This window comes from Eulemur rufifrons, chromosome 4 (genome assembly GCF_041146395.1).
Source record: "Eulemur rufifrons isolate Redbay chromosome 4, OSU_ERuf_1, whole genome shotgun sequence".
Lineage (NCBI taxonomy): Eukaryota > Metazoa > Chordata > Mammalia > Primates > Lemuridae > Eulemur > Eulemur rufifrons.
The window spans coordinates 8087739-8110005 of NC_090986.1; the positions used below are offsets into that span (position 1 = coordinate 8087739).

At 36.8% G+C, this 22267-nt stretch overlaps 1 protein-coding gene across 1 annotated transcript; it reads right to left on the reverse strand.

Moving 5' to 3' along the window:
• Positions 1-10054: 10054 nt before the first annotated feature.
• LOC138382407 (zinc finger protein 708-like) lies at positions 10055-22033 on the reverse strand. Its single transcript, XM_069466922.1, has 3 exons — positions 21914-22033; positions 10599-11293; positions 10055-10526 (listed from the first exon to the last, which is right to left on the reverse strand). Exons 1-3 carry the CDS (start codon positions 22031-22033, stop codon positions 10055-10057), a joined length of 1287 nt encoding a protein of 428 aa, XP_069323023.1.
• Positions 22034-22267: the final 234 nt, after the last annotated feature.

Consider the following 22267-nt stretch of genomic DNA (forward strand, 5'->3'; position numbering starts at 1 on the left):
TCCCCCCAACACAGGTTCTTCAGGGGTGGAAGGCCACCATCTGCGAGATCCCCAGATGCTGGAGTGTGTGGCGGTCTTGGGAATCACCCCTCCCCCAGCCCAACGACTTTCATGTCGGCGAGGTGGGCTCTGCACTTGAAGGAGGGGAGAACACAGAAAAGCCACTTTCTTTGTGTGACTGGCATGAATCTGCAGGGCCTTGGTGCTGAACAACAGTTGGTGGCCTGTTGATTCAGCCCGCTGGACCACCTTAGGTCATCCAATAGTTAACTCTAGGGCTTGCTCTCCATGTCCGGGCAGCTGCCAGCATTGGGGGGTGTGCGGACAGGGAAGGAAAATCCTGGCCAGAGACCTCAGCAATTGCACCAATCCACCCCTCCCATCAAGAGCAGCCTCCCAAGTGTAAAGAGCCCTGAATAACATATTAGCAGCTCCACCTAGTGGCAGATCAAGCAATGATAGAAGCACACACACCCAAGCTTACAGGAACCAGCTGCAATCTATCTTGTCCTTACTCCCTTACGGGGAACAGTGTTCAAGTAACCCTCAGAAGTGCCAAGACCCTTCCCAAAGATCTCGGGATTCATGTAACCCATCCAGGGGACCAGAGCCTGACACAGAGGCATCAGATCAACTCACTAACTGGCTCCTCCAGGCAAACTACAATCAACAACAGTGAGGCTAACCTCATAGCTTAACACAGTGCCTTCCATCTCAAGCTATTAGAAGGCAGTGGATTCATACCCACAAGTGCGATCCACCAACTGGGAGCTTTAGCTGGGGGACCAAACTCCTCTAAGACAATGCTGGACCAGCACGCGTCTTCACAACACTGTCAAGGAGCATCCCCTGGGGACTTGGAGATAGGGCCATAAACCAGTCCTAGCACTTCCAGCTCTCCACCAAGTAGCCTGATCAGAAAGAATCAGCGAAAGAATGCAGGAAACACAAAAGATCAGAGAGAAAAGTCACCCCCCCTCAAAGAAATCATTAGACCCTCAACAATGAATACCAGTTTAAACAAAATGATTAAAATGATGGAGGAAGAATTCCAAATACAGATTGTAAGAAAACTCAATGTATTGAAGAAATAATAGAAACTCAACACAAAGAAGCCACAAGAACAGTACAATAAATGAATGAAAAATTCTCTAAGTGAATTGAAATACTATGAAAGAACCAAACAGAAATACTGGAAATAAATGAGGCATTCAAGGAAATACAAAACACAGTGGAAAGCGTTAAGAATAGAATGGATCACAAAGAGGCAAGAATCTCAGAGTTTGAAGATAATGACTATGTGCTAAACAAATCAGATGAAGAAAAATAACACAGAAGCAAGAGACAAGAACAAAACATACAAGAAACATGGTATTATGTAAAGAACCCAAATATAAGAATTATAGACATCCCAGAGAGAGAAGAAAAAATACACAAGGTCTGGAAAAATCTATTTCTTGGAATACTGGAGGGAAATATGCTTGTCCTGGCCAGAAATCTAGATATCCAGATACAAGAACACAAAACAACATGAAAAGGCAATCACCACAACACATAGTTATTAGGCTGGCCAAAGTAAATAACAAAGAGGCAATCCTTTGACCAGTAAGATGAAAAGAGTAGATAAACTACAAAGGAAAACCTATCAGACTAACATCAGACTTCTCAACTGAAACATTACTGCCAGAAGGAACTGGGGGCCCATCCTCAATCATCTAAAACAGAATAATGGCCAACCTAGAATTCTTTACCTGGCAGAACTAAGCTTCATCAATGAGGGAAAAATAAAGACTTTCCCAGACAAGCAATCACTGATGGAATTTGCAAAGACCAGACCTGCCCTGCAGGAAGTACTCAGACCTGCATTATACATGGAACAGCAAAATAGACACACCCACCAAATTAAAATCAATCAAGAGTTAAAGTCCAGAACCTGGATTCCACAATGACTCAAGAGGTAAAACAAAACAATAAAAATTTATCCAAAATATGAACAGAAATCTATGCCAAATATCAATTCTTTCAATAAATGTGAATGGCTTGAATTGTCCTCTGAAGAGACATAGACTACCTGAGTGGATAAAAAATCATAAGCCAAGTATCTGCTGTCTCCAGGAAACACATCTCACCCACAAAGACACTTTCAGAATCAAGATCAAGAGTTGGAAAACAAACTTCCAGGCAAATGGAAGCCAAAACAAAGTTGAGGTAGCTATTCCTATTTCAGATAACATAAACTTTAAAATAGCAAAAGTAAAGAAAGACAAAGATAGTCACTATATAATGGTGAAATGAAAAATTGAAAAAGAAGACTTCACGATTCTTAATATTTATGCACCCAACATGGAGCACCCAGATACATAAAGCACACCCTGTTTAATCTAAATAGCATAATAAACAGTAACGCATTAGTAGCTGGGGATTTGAACACCCCACTGACTGAACTGGACAGATCCTCCAAGCAGAAAATAAGCAAAGAAACAATGGACTTAAACAGAGCTGTAGAACAAATGGGTCTACAAGACATCTACAGAACATTCCACACAAATAAACACAAATATACATTCTTCTCATCAGCTCATGGAACTTTCTCCAAAATCAATCACATCCCAGGCCACAAATCAGACCTCAACAAATTTAAAAACATGGAAATTGTACCATGTATCTTCTCAGACCACAGTGGTATAAAATTAGAGACCAATTCCTACAAAAACACTCGCTGCTTCAAAAAATCGTGGGAATTAGACAATCTATTGCTGAACAACTATTGGATCAAAGAGGAGATCCAGATGGAAATCAAAAGATTCTTTGAACTAAATGATAACGGGGACACAAGTTATCAAAATCTGTGGGATACAGCAAAAGCATTTCTAAGAGGAAAACTAATAGCATTAAATGCTCACATCTGAAAGACCTCACAAATCAACAAACTAAAAAACCATCTCAAGGAACTGGAAAAGGAAGAGCAAATTTCTTCTAAACCTAGCAGAAGACAAGAATAAGATCAGAGCAGAAATAAATGAAATTGAGAACAAAAGAACTATACAGAAGATCAAGAAAACCAAATGTTGGCTTTTTGGAAAGATTAACAAAATTGACAGCCCTCTTATTAGATTGACAAGAACTAGAAAGGAAAGGACTTTAATAAACTCAATCTGAAATAAAAAAGGAGAAGTCACTACAGACATCACAGAAATACAAAAAACTATGTTTGAATACTATAAAAATCTATATGCCCCAAAACTACAAAATGTGGAGGAAATGGAAAAATTCTTGGAAACATACAACCTCCTTAAGTTCAATGAGAGGAAACAGAATTCCTGAACAGACCGATATCAAGCACAGAAACCGGAGCAGCAATTAAAAATCTTCCAACAAAAAGAAAAGGCCCACACCAGACAATTCTTGCCTGAATTTTACCAAACCTACAAAGAACAACTCATACTTACACTGCAAAAATTATTCCATAACATTGATAAGGATGGCATCCTCCCCAACCCATTCTACAAAGCCAGTGTTACCTTGATACCAAACTCAAGAAAGGACATAACAAAAAAAGGAAACTACAGACCAATATCTGTCATGAATATAGATACGAAAATCCTCAAGAAAATCTTAGCAAATCAAATCAAACAGCATATCAAAAATATAATTCATCATGACCAGATGGCTTTATCTGAGAGATACAACATTGGTTCAACATACAAAAATCTGTAAATGCAATTCATCACATAAATAAAAGCAAGGACAAAGACCATATGGTTCCTTCAAAGACCCTATGATTTCTTTCTACATATCTGATAAAGGACTGATAACAAGAATCTGTATAGAACTTATGTTGAGCCTAAGAATACTGATTTATAGAAATGTCCCCTGTATTTTTGGAGACAAGATTTGATTTCAGAAGTCAAATAAGGCTTTGCCTTAAAGAAAAAATAAACGTGTTAGTTCAAAAGCTGCCTCACCTCAGGAGGGTGTCTCATTGGTCAGTAACAGCTGCATTTCAAAATGACAGTTGTAAGCTGGACCTTATATTTCTCACCTGTTTTGAAAGACAAAGCAGGTCTCACCTAGAGCCATAGGTTGCCAGAGCTGATCAACAAAGACAGGCCACCGGAGATGAGAGTTGATAAAATAGATATGCTAAGAGCTGATCAAACAGATATGCTAATGCCCAAGCCGGGCCCAGACAGAACCATGCAATTAAAGTAATTAGCACAAGGCACAGCTCATATTGACTTGTGAGATCATCTCTGTCTCCAAAAACACAATGACAGGAGCCAAGATGTCTGTTTTTTGCTAAAGTAATAACCTTATCATAAAACTTAGAAGTTTGCCCTAAGAAGATTTTGTAACTCATTATTCACCTAGATAGAGTTAGTTAAAGGATCTGTAGTAGCCTTTTAGAAGACTTTGACCCTAAACCAAACTGCCTAATATTATGTAAATCGGGAGCATGTATCTGCCCTATAAGTACCTATGTAAAAGTTCAGTCTTTGTTACATTCTCTGCAGGAGAGATTGTAATCTTCCAGACACCCTCCTTGTCTGTTTTCATAAACTTTTACTCTATAAACTATATCTTTGGCTCTGTGTATTTTTTTTTTTATTTCTGTTTCCTACTATTTTTTCATCCTTTGCAACAACCCCTGCCTAAGGGACCCAACATGGAAACATCCTTTGCGGGGAGTGTAGCTAACTCCCCGCAAACTTAAGAAAATCAACAAAAAAAAGTCAAACAACCCAAAGGACATGAACAAAAACTTTTCAGAAGAAGACAGGTTTATGGCCAGCAAACATATTTAAAAAGGTGCTCAACATCTCTTATTATTGGGGAAATGCAAATAAAAATCACATTGAAATATCACCCAACTCCAGTGAAAATGGCCTCTGTCAAAAAGTCAAAAAACAAAAAATGCTGGCATGGATGTGGAGAGATTGGAACACTCTTACACTGCTGGTGGGACTGCAAATTAGTACAACCCGTGTGGAAAGTAATTTGGAGATACCTCAAACAGCTAAAAATAGAAATACCATTTGATCCAGCAATTTTAATACTAAACATCTACCCAAAGGGAAAGAAAAACATTCTATAATAAAGACATCTACACTCGAATATTTATGGCAGCACAATTCACAATTGCAAAGATTTGGAAATACCCCAATAATATGTGGTATATGTATGCCATGGAATACTACTCAACTATAAAAGACGATGGTGAACTAACACTTCTTATATTATTCTGGCTAGAGCTTGAGCCCATGCTTTGAAGTGAGTTATCACAAGAATGGAAAAACATGCACCAAATATACTCATCATCAAATTCGTACTAACTGATCAACACTAACGTGCTCACATTGTAGTAATATTCATTTGGTGCTGGTCAGGTGGGGGTGTGGTGGGGTAAACTCACAACTAATGGAGGTGGAGTGCACTGTATGGGGGAAGGGCATGCTTGTAGCCCTGGATTGGGGAAGACAAAGGCATTACATGTAACCAAAATATTTGTGGTCCCATAATATTCTGAAATAAAAAAGAAATTATTTCTAAGATATGTTTTCTCTTAAGAGATTTCCAAATTCTGATGTGTTTCCTTAAATAAAATTTACATTATATGGCACACTACGATTTACCTAGTCTAACTAATTTCATATTTATCACACTTTGTATTAGAACCTAATAACCCTCTTGTCCATGAATACTGCATCCACCTTATCTCAATTAAGTGATCAGAATGTCACACTCATTACATACAACTGGTCTCAAACTCACCACATAAAAATAATTTTTCACACTAAAAAATTCCAAACCTCTCATTATAACCTGAACTGTTCTGTGTGAAATGGCATGGGGTGGGGAGGACAGTGACAGAACTGTGGCCATAATACAGGCAACAAAGTAAAAGGGCTGTGAAGCATATGTTGGTAAGGATGAACATAAAGAGACAGCAAGGAACTGGAGGTAATAGGGAAATGAAAGAAGCAGAATTCCTATTTCTAAATTCAGAGTCAATTGTGCAGCTTGAGAACAGGTGACCTCTCTCCACATGCAGAATCAGTGCCATTTCTTCACCTGGCTATTTTAAATCTCTTACCTGGAGCCACAAACTTACCCCAATAAGAATACTTACTGCTAATTATGGAGCATCTATTACACACCAGGTGCTGTCCTAAATTTGTTCACTTCATAAAAATATCAAAATAACCTGATAACTTTTGAAGCCTCCCTAGTGTTTACATAAATTGGCCCAATAAAGTCAACCAACTCAAGAATGTCAATTATAAAAAGTGAAAAGAGGCCGGGCGCGGTGGCTCACGCCTGTAATCCTAGCACTCTGGGAGGCCGAGGTGGGCGGATCCTTTGAGCTCAGGAGTTCGAGACCAGCCTGAGCAAGAGCGAGACCCCATCTCTACTAAAAATAGAAAGAAATTATATGGACAGCTAAAAATATATATATAGAAAAAATTAGCTGGGCATGGTGGCGCGTGCCTGTAGTCCCAGCTACTCGGGAGGCTGAGGCAGGAGGATCGCTTGAGCTCAGGAGTTTGAGGTTGCTGTGAGCTAGGCTGACGCCACGGCACTCACTCTAGCCTGGACAACAGAGTGAGACTCTGTCTCAAAAAAAAAAAAAAAAAAAAAGTGACAAGAACAATAATTTTAAAAATGGCTTAAATAGGGTTATTCAATTGAGAAGAAAAACATAGAATGTAGTAATTAATGTAATTTAACTAAATACACTCACTAGGGATTTACATCTTCAAATTATTTTGGAATCACCATCAAATTTCATAAAAAATTATATTTATAATTCATGAGCATTACAAATACTCATAAAAATACTTCATAATCTTTGGAACAAGAAAATTATTTATTAGGTCTAGCAGGAGTAACAGTCTATTAAAAAGAGAGGATTTGCCGGGGGAGATTCAGAACCAGGAGCCATAACATTTTAGAGAAATAAATTCAATACAAAGGAGAGAAAATATATTTACTCAGAATCTTTAAGGTTTCCTGTTTGTTTATAAATTACCAACACTTTTTAAATGATTTGTTTTTCTCTAATATTTTTCTTTTCTTCTCAAAACAGGTACACACTCACAGACACAATTATTTCCTCCATAATTTTCCTATACTCAAAGTTTATATTTAGAATGATAAACATATATTTAATTCCATGTAAATCTAAACCAAATGTAGAACAAAAAGGTTGCAGCTTCAAAAGAAACTGTAGAGTGAAAATTTGTAAATAATCATTCATTATTCAGAAATGCATAGTTTGGTATTTCTATGCAGCCTTCATTATATCCATCATAATAATCCTTTAGTTGCAGAAAGAATAAAAATATAAACTATGGAAACAATATCCATGAAATTAATTGAAGTTTGGAACTTCTGGGGGCGGGGAAGAAAGATGACCAGTGATGTAATGTTCCATTATGCTACCCAATAGCATATTGTTACCATATGTTACCTACAACTTTGAAAAAGATGGGATAGGTTAATGCTGGTGGCATAACATTTCACTCGATGTACAACACTGAACACATTAAAACGATTTTGTTTTATTAAAATAAATGAAGTATACATAGTCTTTAAACAGCATTTCAAAATCCACTGTATTTTATTACCTTAATATGTAATTGGTATTAAAAAATTACTTGTAAAATTCAAAATGCCTCTCATAATAGTGCCCTTAAATCTCACATCACACATTACTTACAATATTGTTCTAACTTCCTCACAAAGTCCCTTTCCATTTACATTTTCTTCATGCATCTTAAATTTCGTGTCCCTAATTTTATTTGGAAGAGTATATAAATAATGCCCACCTAATTTAGAAAGAACTTTCATATCTTTGATGGAGCAAAAACTGAGCATATGTTTTCATAGAAACACTAGAAATGAAAACATAGCATCAAGTAATTTGAGTGTTCAATTATACCAATATTTAATTTTTTAAAAAATCAATTTATTTCAACAAAAAATACTTTAATTGTAATTATAACTCACCAAAAATTAACCTCTTGCTCTATTAAAACCTACAAAAAACTTACATATTTTAACTTTGGATTATTCTCCATAATCAATCCTCTGAAAGTGTTAGTACCTTGGTGACTTTTTTTCCTTCTTTTATTTGTTTATGTTTAAATCTCAGAATATTATAGGAGTACAACTGCTTTGGTCATATAAATTCCCTTTGCACCACCTGAGTCAAAGCTACAGGCATGTCCATCCCCAAGAAAGCATGCACCACACCCGTTAGGTGTGAGTTTGCCCATTCCCTTCTCCCCACCACCTACCAGATCCCCAGTGAATGTTATGACCATTTATGCACATAAGTGTTGCTTGATTAGTACCAGTTTAATGGACAGTACACGTGGTGTTTGTTTTTCGATTCTTGTGATACTTCATTTAGAAGAACAGGCTCTAATTCCATACAGGTTAATAAAAGAGGTATTAGTTCACCATTTTTTTTTTTTTTATTATATATATATTTTTTTTCAATTTAGTTTTACAGAATCAAAGAGTCTAACAGTATATCTTGTTAGATACAGTATGTCCTCATAATGTATACATTATTTCTTGTACAATGATATGAAATAATATGGGAAATATTCATGATAAATTATTAAGTGAACAGTGCAAGTTAAAAACAATAGTTTCATATTTTTTTCCCCACCCCCCCTTTCCCGAGTCAGCACCTTCAAGTGTTACCACTCCCCAAACGGTGTGTAATGCACTCATTGTGTAGGCATACCCCCATCCCCTCCCCCACCCCCCACCTCAGTCTGATGTCCAATTGGTGTCATTCCCAGATTTGTATTTAGGTGATGATCAGGGAAACCAATTTTCTGGTGAGTACATGTGATGCTTGTTTTTCCATTCTTGGGATACTTCACTTAATATAATGGGTTCCAACTCTCTCCAGGAGAACCATAGAGATGTCGTATCTTCATCATTCCTTATAGCTGAGTAATATTCCATGGTATACATATACCACAGCTTACTAATCCAATCATGTATTGATGGGCATTTGGGTTGTTTCCACATCTTTGCTATTGTAGTTCACCATTTTTTTAAGCTGGGTAGTACTCCCTGGTATACCTCTACCACATTTATAAATCCACTCATGTATTGTTGAGCACTTGGGTTGTTTCAACATCTTTGCAATTATAAATTGTGCTGCAATGCTCATTCAATTGCAGATGTCTTTTTTACAAAATGTCTTTTTTTCCTCTGGGTAAACATATGGTGGTGGGATGGCTGAATGAAATTGTAGTTCTAATTTTAGCTCTTTAAGGTATCTCCATATCACCTTTGCAGGTTGAAATAGTTTGCAGTACTATCAGCAGTGTATGAGTGGTGCTCTCTCTCAGCATCCATGCCAACATTTGTTGTTTTGGGACTTTTTGATAAAAGCCTTCTCACTGGAGTTAAGTGATATCTCATTTGGTTTTGATTTGCATTTCCCTGATGATTAGAGATGCTGAGCATTTTTTCATGTTTCTTGGCCATTAGTCTATCTTCTTTTGACAAGTTTCAGTTCAAGTCTTTTGAATACTTTTTAATGGAGTTGTTTGATTTTTTTCTTGATGATTTGCCTAAGTTCTGTGTAGATTCTAGTTAGAAGCCCTTTGTTGGATGTGTAGCATGCAAACAGTTTCTCCCATTCTGTAGGTTAACCTATTTCCTCTAATGATTGTTTCCTTGCCTGTGCAGAGCTATTTGATTTTATCGGGTCCCATTTATTTATTTTTATTGGCGCTGTGATTGCTTTTGGCATCTTTTTCATAAATTCTTTGCCGAGAATGATGTCTATAAGAGTTTTATCCAACATTTTCTTCTAGAATTCTTGTGGTTTCACTCTTTATAGTTATAATAGTATTTTTCTGCATTAATGTTCTGATACATTCTAAGGCTTTTATTTTGTGAAAGGTATTTCAGCAATTATTACATTTATACCATTTCTATCCAGTATAAACTCTCTGATGTCAAGGAATATGTGAGCAGTTACTAATGGCATTTCCACATTTTTACATTCATAGGATTTTCCTCATATATGAATTCTCTCATGCATAATAAGTTGACAGCGCCAGATAAAGGCTTTGCCACATTCTTCACATTTGTAGGGTTTCTCTCGAATATGCATTCTCTTATGACTAAATAGGCTTGACAAATATTTAAAGACTTTGCCACATTCTACACATTTGTGGGGTTTCTCTGCAGTATGAACTCTCTTATGTACATTTAGACGTTGGTACTGGGTAAAAGCTTTGCCACATTCTTCACATTTGTAGGGTTTCTCTCCTGTATGAATTCTCTTATGGTCAGTCAGGTATGACTTCCGTTTAAAGGCTTTATTACATTCTTCACATTTGTAGGGTTTCTCTCCAGTATGAATTCTTGTATGTGTACTAAGATGTGAGTAACGCCTAAAGGCTTTGCCACATTCCTTATATTTGTAGGGTTTCTCTCCAGTATGGATTTTCTTATGATAAAAAAGACTTGAGGCATAATTAAAGACACTGCCACATTCTTCACATTTGTAGAGTTTCCCTCCAGTATGAATTCTCTTATGTTTAGTGAGGCGTAAGTACTGGGTAAAGGCTTTGCCACATTCTTCACACTTGTAGGGTTTCTCTGCAGTATGGATTTTCTTATGACGAATAAGGCCTGAGGAATATTTAAAGACATTGCCACATTCTTCACATTTGTAGGGTTTCTCTTCAGTATGAAATCTTTTATGTATACTAAGATGTGAGTAACAGCTAAAGGCTTTGCTACATTCCTCACATTTGTAGGGTTTCTCTCCAGTATGCACTCTCTTATGTACAGTGCGGTTTGAGTACTGGGAAAAAGCTTTGCCACATTCTTCACATTTGTAGGGTTTCTCTCCAGTATGAATTCTCTTATGTACAGTAAAGTGTGAGGACTGGGTAAAGGCTTTGCCACATTCTTCACATTTGTAGGGTTTCTCTCCAGTATGATTTCTCTTATGATTAGAAAGGCTTGATTTGTGCTTAAATGCTTTGCCACATTCTTCACATTTGTGGAGTTTCTCTCCAGTATGCACTCTCTTATGTACAGTGAGGTGTGAGCGCTGGGTAAAGGCTTTGCCACATTCTTCACATTTGTAGGGTTTCTCTCCAGTATGAATTCTCTTATGACTAGAAAGGTTTGATTTTTGGATAAATGCTTTGCCACATTCTTCACATTTGTAATATTTCTCTCCAGTATGAATTCTTTTATGTTCAGTAAAGTTTGAGCATAGGTTAAAGGCCTTATCACATTCCTTCAATTTGGAAGGTTTCTCAACAGTATGCCTTATATTATGTCTACTTAGATTTGACAATTTCCTAAAGACTTTCAAAAAATTATTATATTGGAGGATTTTGCAATGGGTAGTTGTTGCATATTGGTTAAATCCACTGTAACCACTTTTCTGATCCTTACAGTAACCCTCACTTTCCCAGTCTTTCCTTAAGGTTAAATTCTCAAACCCACATCTTCCATAACTTCTCAATATCACTTTTTGGAATGAATCTTCTATTCTCGGCTCTGGCAAATGGTCTTGATTATAGCAAGGAGATATAACTGAAAGAAATAAAAATGAAAACTTATTATACTTAGTTTTTCAGATTCAGATGAATATATATTATAAATTTAACATACAAAATTATATCAAACATATTAGCAAGATGGCATAATAAAATACCTTTGGCCCAAATTCCTCCAAACTTATATATACACTTAATAAAAATATATTGCCCAAATTGCCTTTGTGAAAATTCTGAAACCAGTTAAGTGTTTACAGCACCTTGAGAGAGAACAATTTCACAAGAGCCACATAAAAGGGGAAAAAATTGTTACATTAACCCACCACAATCTTTCCATTTCCTTAATACCACATTGTGCATATAGAATTGAACTAAAACTCCTGGCTTCTCAAAAAAATAGAAAGAAAGTAGAGGCACATGTACATCTCCTTTTAGCTTTTGGAGGCCTTTCCAAAAACTAGTTTCTGTCTCCCATTCACAGAGTCCTGAAAGCAACGGTGCTATACTTTGGAAGACAGACAGGGTTTAGTGAAAGCAAAGGAAAGTAACTGTTACAGCAGCAGAGACACTTCAGTACCAAAGACAAAAAACATGTGTAGTAAGTGATTACAAGCTCTTAAGAAGAAACATGAAAATATCTTTTTATCTGGAAAATAAATAATTCTACAGAAAAAAATGTCCTGAGAACAGATTTGACAGCTTCCATAATCTCTAACACAGCCAACTGGTGTCAGAATCCCCCAGAACTAAGCCACTTTATAAAGATTGTGATTGGTGGCTTTTTCCTGAGTCCCTAAATATCAACCAAAAATTACTACATATACCAAGAATCAGGATAACCTAACCCAATAAAAGAAACAAAACAAATAATCAGAAATCAATCATTAAGAAATGGAAGTATATCAACTGCCTGAAAAAAATGAAAATCAGGAAAATGAAAATATCAACAAAAAGATTAAAAGTATAAAAGAAAACAATTCTGGACCTGAAGATACAAAAAGAAATGACTATGATATTTTCAAATGTAAAAAGCAAACGAAAAAAATCATGAAGCTCAACAAACTTCAACTGGGATAAGTAAAAAGACCCATAACATGACAGATTATAAGAAAAGTTTTAAAAGTCATGAACAGGAAAAGAATCTTGAAAGCACCAAGAAAAAAGTGATGTATCAGACATAAACATGTTTCTATGAGATTACCAGTGGATTTATCAACAGCAACCTTGAATGCCATAAAAGAGTTGAGTGATATAGTCAAAGTGCCGAAAGAACAAAACCTTCGAAGTAAAATACTATATCCAGCAAAATTGTCTTTCTAAATGTAGGAAATACTTACCAACAATATCAGATGCTGAAAATGTCTGTCAACACTAGACCTACCCTAAAAAAATACCAGAAAGCCCCTTTTATTGAAAATAAAATGATGCTAGAAAACAACACAAAAGTATATAAAAATAAAAAAAACTCTCTGGGAAAGATATGAAAGTACACCTAAATAAAACTTTGCAGTATTATAATGATGGTGCAGAAAACACATTTGATATGCTCTAAAATTTAAAAGACAAAAGCATAAAAAGAATCAGAAATATCTGTTATTGGATATATAGTATAAGATATAATTGGAGACATCAATAACCTAAAGTTAGCCAAGCATGGTGGCTCATGCCCATAATCCTAGCACTCTGGGTGGCCACAAGGCAGGAGGATGGATTGAGTTCATTAAGTTTAACACCAGCCTGAGCAAGAGCAAGAGCAAGACCCTATATCTACTAAAAATAGAACAATTAGCTGGGTGCTGTGGCATGTACCTGTAATCCCAGTGACTGGAGAGGGTGAGGCAGGAGGATCACCTGAGTCCAGGAGTTGAGGTTGCAGTGATTTACAATAATGTCACTGACCTCTGGCTAGGGTCACAGAGTGAGACTGTCTCAGAAAAAATAAAAAATAAAAAAACCCTATAGTTGAGGGTAGATGTAATGAGAAAGAATTTCTGTAGACAGCTAAAGATAAGTTGTTGCTTACAAGTTTAAAATATATTATTGTACCTATAGGAGATTTCTATGTAATCTCCATGACAACTACAATAAAATATGAAATATATGAAATATGAAATATACTTTATTTCATAAAATGTATTTTAAGTCAAAACTGTCATCACAACAGAAAGAAAGATATTAAGTAATAAGTATTCATTCACTAGGCACCTACGATTTATTTATATATATAAATATTTTGCTTATAAATATTTTTATATTTAAATATAAATGAATACATACACACACACACACACACATAAAATCAGGGTTCCCAAATATATAAAGCAAACCTTGACAGAATTGATTCAAGAAATGCACAGCCATATAATAGTAGGACACCTCAATACCCAACTTTTACTAATAAATGATAAAGCAAAACATGTTAATAAAACAACAGAGAAATAAAAGTGTTACAAAACAATGATACTTAATAGACATATAGAGAACACTCCACACAACAGCAGCAGAATAAACAACCTTCTCAATAGCTCATAAAACATTCACCTGGATAGACCACACATTAGACCACAAAACAATTCTTTACAAACTATTAGAAATTAAAATCTTATGGACTATTATTTATGATCAAAATGGAATGAAACTGACATCAATTACAGAAGGAAAATGGGTAAATCCACAAACAAATGGAAATTAAATGACACAGTCAAATATGCTCTTGTTCAAGTGTTGGAAGACTTAATATTGTGAAGATATCCATAGTGCCCAATGAAATATTACTTGTCACTCATTAGATAGACATTATAAAGAAAAGTTTGTAGAGCACATGGAGGAATTGAAACTGTTGGTGGTGAAAATGATTCACACTATGAAAATAGCAGGAAAGTTCCTGAAATGTTAAAAATGGAATTATATCATCCATCAATTCCACTTCTGGGTATGTACTCAAAGTATGCAATACAAAATCTAGAAGAGATATTTATGCCCTGATGTTCATTGCAGCATTATTCACAAAAGCCACATATATAATAAAACCAGATATCACTTAACTGATGAAGAGATTAAAAATGAGGCATATAAAGACAATGGAATATTATTTACCCTTGAAAAAAACTATGCCACATTCTATGATAAGAATAAACCTTGAGAATATTATTTTAACTGAAACAACCCAGTACCAAAGTGAAAGACAGTTTGATTTCATTTATATGAAATAAAGTAGTAAAACTCATAGAAATAGATATTAGAATGGAGTTTGTCAAGGGCTGGAGAGAGGGTAAAATTGGCAGTTGTTACTTAACAGGTATAGAGTTTTAGTTTTGCAAGATGTAAAAGTTTCGGAGGTCTTGTGCATAGCAATTTAAATTTACTTAGCACTACTTGAATGTATACTTAAAAAAGTTTTAAGATGGTAAATTATATGTGTTTTGACCACAATTAAATTTTTTGAACAGGATAACTAAAATAGATAATTATAAACCTTGTAAAAAAATTACCTTCAAATACAAAAGTATGTATCTCACACAAAGAAAATATAGATCCATCAATAAACACATAATAAAATTAAGACTATTTCCATGACTACTCACCTAGACAGGATAAAAGAAAACCATTGAAAATCACCCAGGTAAAGAAATGTACAAGATAATCCAAAAACAAAGTTTGGGTTTTCTTTACAGACAAAAATATACACATATATAATTTAGAATAGATATATGGCTGATTCATATTTTAATTAAGCCACACATTGACTTTACACACACCCAAACACACACAAAAACACACAAACACAGAGTTGTAATTTCATCCAAAATTATAAACCATAGGTAAAACACAATAAACTGATGTCAAGAAATATACCTGAAAAAGGAAACAGTAACACATAATTTCAAGATAAGAACAAAGGAAAGGTTTAGACAAAATGCTATATTCAAAATTTGATATAGAACAAAATAGGGCCGGGCGCGGTGGCTCACGCCTGTAATCCTAGCACTCTGGGAGGCAGAAGCAGGTGGATCGCTCAAGGTCAGGAGTTCGAGACCAGCCTGAGCAAAAGCGAGACCCTGTCTCTACTAAAAATAGAAGAAATTATCTGGCCAACTAAAATATATATAGAAAAAACTAGCCGGGCATTGTGGCGCATGCCTGTCGTCCCAGCTACTCGGGAGGCTGAGACAGTAGGATCGCTTAAGCCCAGGAGTTTGAGGTTGCTGTGAGCTAGGTTGACGCCACGGCACTCACTCTAGCCCAGACAACAAAGCGAGACTTTGTCTCAAAAAAAAAAAGAACAAAATAGAAAGTGAAAATGTATAGTGAGAGTGACACAAACATGATGGAAGAATAGGAAGTTTCCTGCTTATATATCCCCTCACAGGAAAAAAAAATTTGCAGTCATCCATGAAAAAAAGTCCATTTATGAGAGCCAGGCATAGTGGCTCAAGCCAGTAATCCCAAATACTAGGAGACCGAGGCAGGAAGATTACTTCAGTCCAACACTTTGAGACCAGCCTGGGTGACATAGTGGGACCTCATCTCAAAAAATAAGTGCCTTTGGCTGGGCGCGGTGGCTCACGCCTGTAATCCTAGCACTCTGGGAGGCCGAGGCGGGTGGATTGCTCAAGGTCAGGAGTTCGATACCAGCCTGAGCGAGACCCCGTCTCTACTAAAAATAGAAAGACATTATATGGACAACTAAAAATCTATATAGAAAAAAATTAGCCGGGCATAGTGGCGCATGCCTGTAGTCCCAGCTACTCGGGAGGCTGAGGCAATAGGATCGCTTAAGCCGAGGAGTCTGAGGTTGCTGTGAGCTAGGCTGATGCTACGGCACTCACTCTAGCCTGGGCAACAAAGTGAGACTGTGTCTCAACAAAAAAAAATAAAAATAAAAAAAAATAAAAAAAAAAAAAAATAAGTGCCTTTATGAGAGCTTTGGGTGGGGAGGGACATATGCAATGGAGGGGGTTGTAAAACTCTGCTAAAGCCCAAGCACAAGGAGAATCATTTTGAGAAAGGCAGAACCTCATTCTGGTGGTAAACCTGAGGAAAACTAGTCTTGGCTGCAGACCAGAAAAATGACTCAGTCAACTTGGTACCACTGATAATTTTGAAGTGACTATGCAGATGACTTCAACTCCTCTCAGCCATGGTCCAGGAGTGATCATTCCTATCCAGAGACCTGAAAGATGCTCATTTGTGGTCATGCAGACAAGCCTTCAGACTTTGGCACTCACTGTGGTCCTCTGAAGCAGTTATGTGACTCAGTTACAGTCCTCTTATCCACAGTCCATAACTAGTTCTTCCTACCTAGCAACATACACAATGACCTGGGGAAAAACTCTCTCATATTCAGTGGGAGCCACACTCATACATACACTTGATATCAGGCCCACCATATGCAGACCCAACTGCAAGTTCCGGCTATACAGATTAAAGTCCTGAAGGCAATTGAGTCTGTCCACAAGTAAGATAGAATTGACAACCATCCAAGCCACTGGTAACAGGTCCATTAAATGGAGACCTCAGGTGAGACCAAGAAGCAATGTTTTAAGCCAAATATAACCACTCTTTGCAAACCCAGAAGAGAACGCATCAGCCCATGGACCTAAGAAGGAAAAAACTTTAACTGCAAAAACTGCTTTATAAGAACTAGAAGAGGTGTTTGCTCCTTTGGATGCACAGACACCAATGCAAGGCTATATTGTGCCCATTTTCAATGCTTTTATTTTATGATATGATTATAAGTCCTAGGGAGAAATATTAGGCAAGAAAATTTTTAAAAAGCCATCCAAATAGAAAAAAGAAAGAAGTAAAACTGTCACTGTTGTAGATGACATGGTCTTATATATAAAAAACCCTAAAGAATACAACAAAAAACTGTACAAACTAAAAACATTTACTAAGTAAATTAGCAGAATGTTAAATTAATACACAAATATCAGTTGTATTTCCATACACTAACAAGAAACTAATCAATAATAAAGGAATAACAAAAACTCATTTTTGACAAAATTAAAATAATACATTTTTATCAATAAATTGTACCAAGGAGATGAAAGAGATATACACTGAAAAATTAAGATGTTGATGAAGGAAAACTGAAGAAGACACAAATGAATGTAAAGATTTTCCATGTTTATGAGTTGGAAGAAAAAATACTGTTAAAGTGCTGTATTATCCAAAGTGATATATAGATTCAATGAACTTCCCTTAAAATTTGAATGGCATTTTTTCACAGTAACAAAAAAATACAATCTAAAAGTTTTATGGAACTACAACAGACTTTTAACATGCAAAATAATCTTGAGGAAGAATAACAAAACTGGGGGCATGATGCTTTCTGATTTCAAAGTATACTTCAAAAGTATAGTGATAAAAACAGGATGGTATATCAAAAAATGACACAAAACCAGTAGAACAGAATAGAGAGCACAGAAATAAATCCACGCATACAAGACCAACTAACCCTTGACCCAAGAATACACAAATCAAAAATATAGTTTCTTCAATACTTGGAGCTAGGAAAACTGGATACTCACAAGCAAAACAACAAAATTAGATAATTTGTTTATACACCATACCCCCAAATTAATTCAAAAAGAAGACTCTCATATAAGATGTGAATTCTTAAAAATCATGAAAGAAAACATGAAAAATCTACTTTATATTGACATCGACAAAGGATTTTTTGGATATGACACCAAACATATGACAACAAAAGCAGATATAAACAAGTTGGACTACACTAAACTAAAAAGTTTTTATATAGCAAGAAAACAATAATAAAATGTACAGAACGGGAGAACACATTTTCAAACCATATGTGTGATAGGATGTTAATATTCAAAATGTTTTAAAACCTCATACAGATCAAAGGCAAAAATAATAATAGTAATAACCCAATTGAAATATAGGCAAAAGACTGAAAAGTTCCTTCCCCAATGAAAACATACCAATGATCAATAGGTATACAAAAAGATGCTCAACATCACCAATCATGAAGCAATTAAAAATAAAAAACCTGATGAGGTATCACTTCATACATGTTCGAATGACTAATATCAAAAAGAGGAGGTAACAAGTTTTGAAAAAGATGTGAAGAAAAAGAAATCCTGTACACTATTACTGAGTTGTAAATTGGTAGAGTCATTAGGAAAACCAGTATGGAAATTCTTTAAACAGTAAAATATTAATACTATCATACAATCCAGCAATCCCACTTCTGTGTATATAACCAAAGGAAATAAAATCACAATCTTAAAGAAATATCTGTATCCATGTTCATTGCAATATTATCCACAATTGACGAGATAGGAAAACAACCTAAATGTTTGTAAATACTGAATGGATAAAGAAAATAAAGTATACATACAATAGAATGTTATTCAGCCATAAACATATTATGCAGCCATTTCAACAACATAGATGGACCTGGAGGACATTACACTAACTGAAATAAGCCAGGCACAGAAAGACAAATACTGCATGATCTCACTTATATGGGGAATCTTTTTAAAAAGGCTGAACTCATAAGAAGGAAAGAGTACAAAGTTGGTTGTCAGGGCCTGGGATGGGGAAAATGGACAAATGTTGTTCAAAGGATACAAACTTTCAGTTATACGATGAATAAGTTTTGGAGACCTAATGCATATCACCATGACTTTAGTTAATAATAATGTTTTGTATCCTAAAATCTGCTAAGACAGTAGACCTTAAGTGTTCTCACTACTATAAAAAAAAGTGTGCAATGATAGATATGTTCATTAATATGATTTTATTAATCATTTCATAATGTATACATGTATCAAATCATTACATAATACACAATTATATACTTATACAAATTTTATGTGTAAAAATGTTACACATATGCATGTGTGTGTATGTGTGTGTGTCTGTGTGTATGACATAGTAACTATGTCTATAGTATATAGTATGGCATAGTAACTATAGTATGACATAGTTTGGTAAACTTCAAAGTAAGTAAGAAAAAATGATAAAATGACAATTATTTAAAAATAAGGTAGGTTGGACATGGTGGCTCATGCTGTAATCATAGCACTCTGGGAGGCCAAGGTGGGAGGATTGCTTCAGGTCAGGAGTTCAAGACCATCCTAAGCAAAAGCAAGACCCTGTCTCTACAACAAAGAAGAAAAACTAGCAAGGCACGGTGGTGTGCACCCATAGTCTCAACTACTTGGGAGGCTGAGGCAGGAAGATTTCAGGAGTTTGAGGTTGCAGTGAGCTATGATGATGCCACTATACCCTATCTCCAAAAATAAAAAAAGGAAACAAGTAGGAGTTTAATATACGCACGGCAATGTTGTAAGCTCTCTAAAAACACAGTATATTTAAGAAATGTAGAGAAGGTTCCTGAAACTATAATGAAGTTGATGAATTTAGGCTTATAGAGTTGAAATTGCTTAACATAGTTCATTAAAAAAAAAAAACACAGAATTTTGAAGTAAAATAACATTAGCTTTCTTATATTTGGGGAGATAATTAGTGTTCTGACAAAATTATTGTATATGAATTTCTATAAAGTCACATTTATAATCTCTACAAGATAGAAAACCATAAAGCAGAAAATATACCACATCTCTTTGTGGTATTCCTGGGATTTCTGAACCAAATAGCAGTATCAATCCCCACTTTACACATACATTTCAGATGTGATGTAAAAGAAAAATTTTTTAAAAATGTTTCACAGTTCATCAAAAATACACAGATATTTCCGTGTCCTGAAAAGTAACAGAAGAGCAGTCAGATTTTGCAGTCCCTTAAGACCCATGAACAGGACTTTGGTTCTCACTGTAACCTTGAAGAAAGACCACTGAAGGAGAATTAATTCTTAGACAAGTTAAAAACAAGGAACATTGCTGGGACAAGATGGCTGACTAGAGACATTGGTCACCAGATCATCTCCCAAAGTAGAAAACGTTTTAGATAAAGAAAACATAGCTCAGGTGTAATTCTGAGAGAAAAGTTCCAGAACATACTGGTAATTCCATAGGAAGTTGCAGAACAAGATTTCAGCATAGTTGAACCCCTGAGAAGCTTGGAGGCCTGCGGAAAAGGCAGGTGGGGCTCTTGTTTCTCCTTCCCTTACACCTCTGCTAGTCCGCAAGCTCCTGAGCTGCTAGAGAGCTTTTCTACCCTCACAAGCCCAAGTGAACTGGGATGTTCTTGAAAAGAAAGCACTGGGCTGCCAGCCCCCTCACGGTTGCTCACATTACCACAGACCCAAGCTGAGATGGCGAGCACTATCCTGCTTCTTCACACATTGTCTGCATTTGTACTACACCTAAGGAGCTTCAACCCTTCAGTTTCTATGTCACTGGTCCACACACAAACATTTCCCAACTCCTGCCGAGACTTCAGTGGCCATGGGAGCTGGTGGGTACTAAGGGAACTCTGTGATCCCAGAGCTTGTACATTCAGCATGGGCTGCCTTCCAGGGACAAAGACGAAGAGGACCAGAATGGCAACTCTCCTCCATTTAGACTCTTGCCTTTCCCCTCCCCTCCCCAACCCAGTGCCCCTACGTAGCATGGATGCCCCAAGGGACAATTGAGCTGGGGCTCTCAAGAGCAGCTGCTCCCCCTCTGTTGGCATGTCAACTACGCTGAAGTTTCCACAGAGAGTGAGGCTCATACCTTTCCTCTTAAAAACCTGCAGCAGACCAAGGGGAGTTCAAATTCTGAGATTCCTCCCTGCCAGCCCTCCCCAGTGTAGCTTACCTGGCTGCTCTGGCACAGCAGGGCATACCTCAAAGCAGAGAGACATAAAGAATACTTGAGCACTTTAAGGACAACTCAGGATCAGCATGCATCTCCCCAGCATGGTCAGGGATTAAATGTAGCAGACCAGGGGACAGGCCCACAGGCTGGATCCCATATTCCCAGGACTCAACTGTGGTGCTCAGGGACATGGAGGAGAGATCTGTGAACTAATCTTGGGAGGCAAAGGAACCCACGTGGGCAGAATTGAAAGGAAAATGCAGTGTATCTGAGCTGTGGTGCACTTTCAAAGCACCCCTGACCCCACAGGAAAGCTGTGCTTTTGGTCTGGGGCAGGAGTTTGAGCAGGAAATCTCTAAGACTGCAATGCCATTGTTGGTGAGCTCAGCTAGTTTGGGCTGCTGCTTGTGGCTAGATGCTGGAAGCAGACCCATAGGGCAGGAGAGGAGACAGAAGCACAAAACCTACTTCTGACAGCCCATCTGTGAAAACCAGACAGCCCTATCCCCATAAGCAGGCTTTCTGGCTTGGTGGGGCTGCTTCAGTCCCTCCATGGTGTCTTTCCCCAGTGACCTGAGAGGTGAACCCCAACCCCTGTCAAGACAGCTCTCTTATGCTCACCCTGTGGAGCCTGAATGCACACTCATCTAACACAGCAATATTCAGCCTCACTCCTTCATTCACCTCTAATGTGCTGGAGAATAAGGAGTGCCCTGGGAGCTCCAGGGCCCCCTCTACCATGTGGGACATCAGAGTGCTTTTCCTGATTGACAAGAGCTGGTCACAGGCCCTGAAAAACACCATGGAAACTGGCTCTTTCCTGCAAGCTCCACTTCCTGACAGGGAGGACAACTTGTACAGACCATTCCAGCATTTACTGATTCAATCATACAGGAGGTGGCTGACTCTTACCCATAAGTACCACCTACTGTCTCAGAGAGTCTACTGTACAACCCAATAAAACTCAGCCTGCTA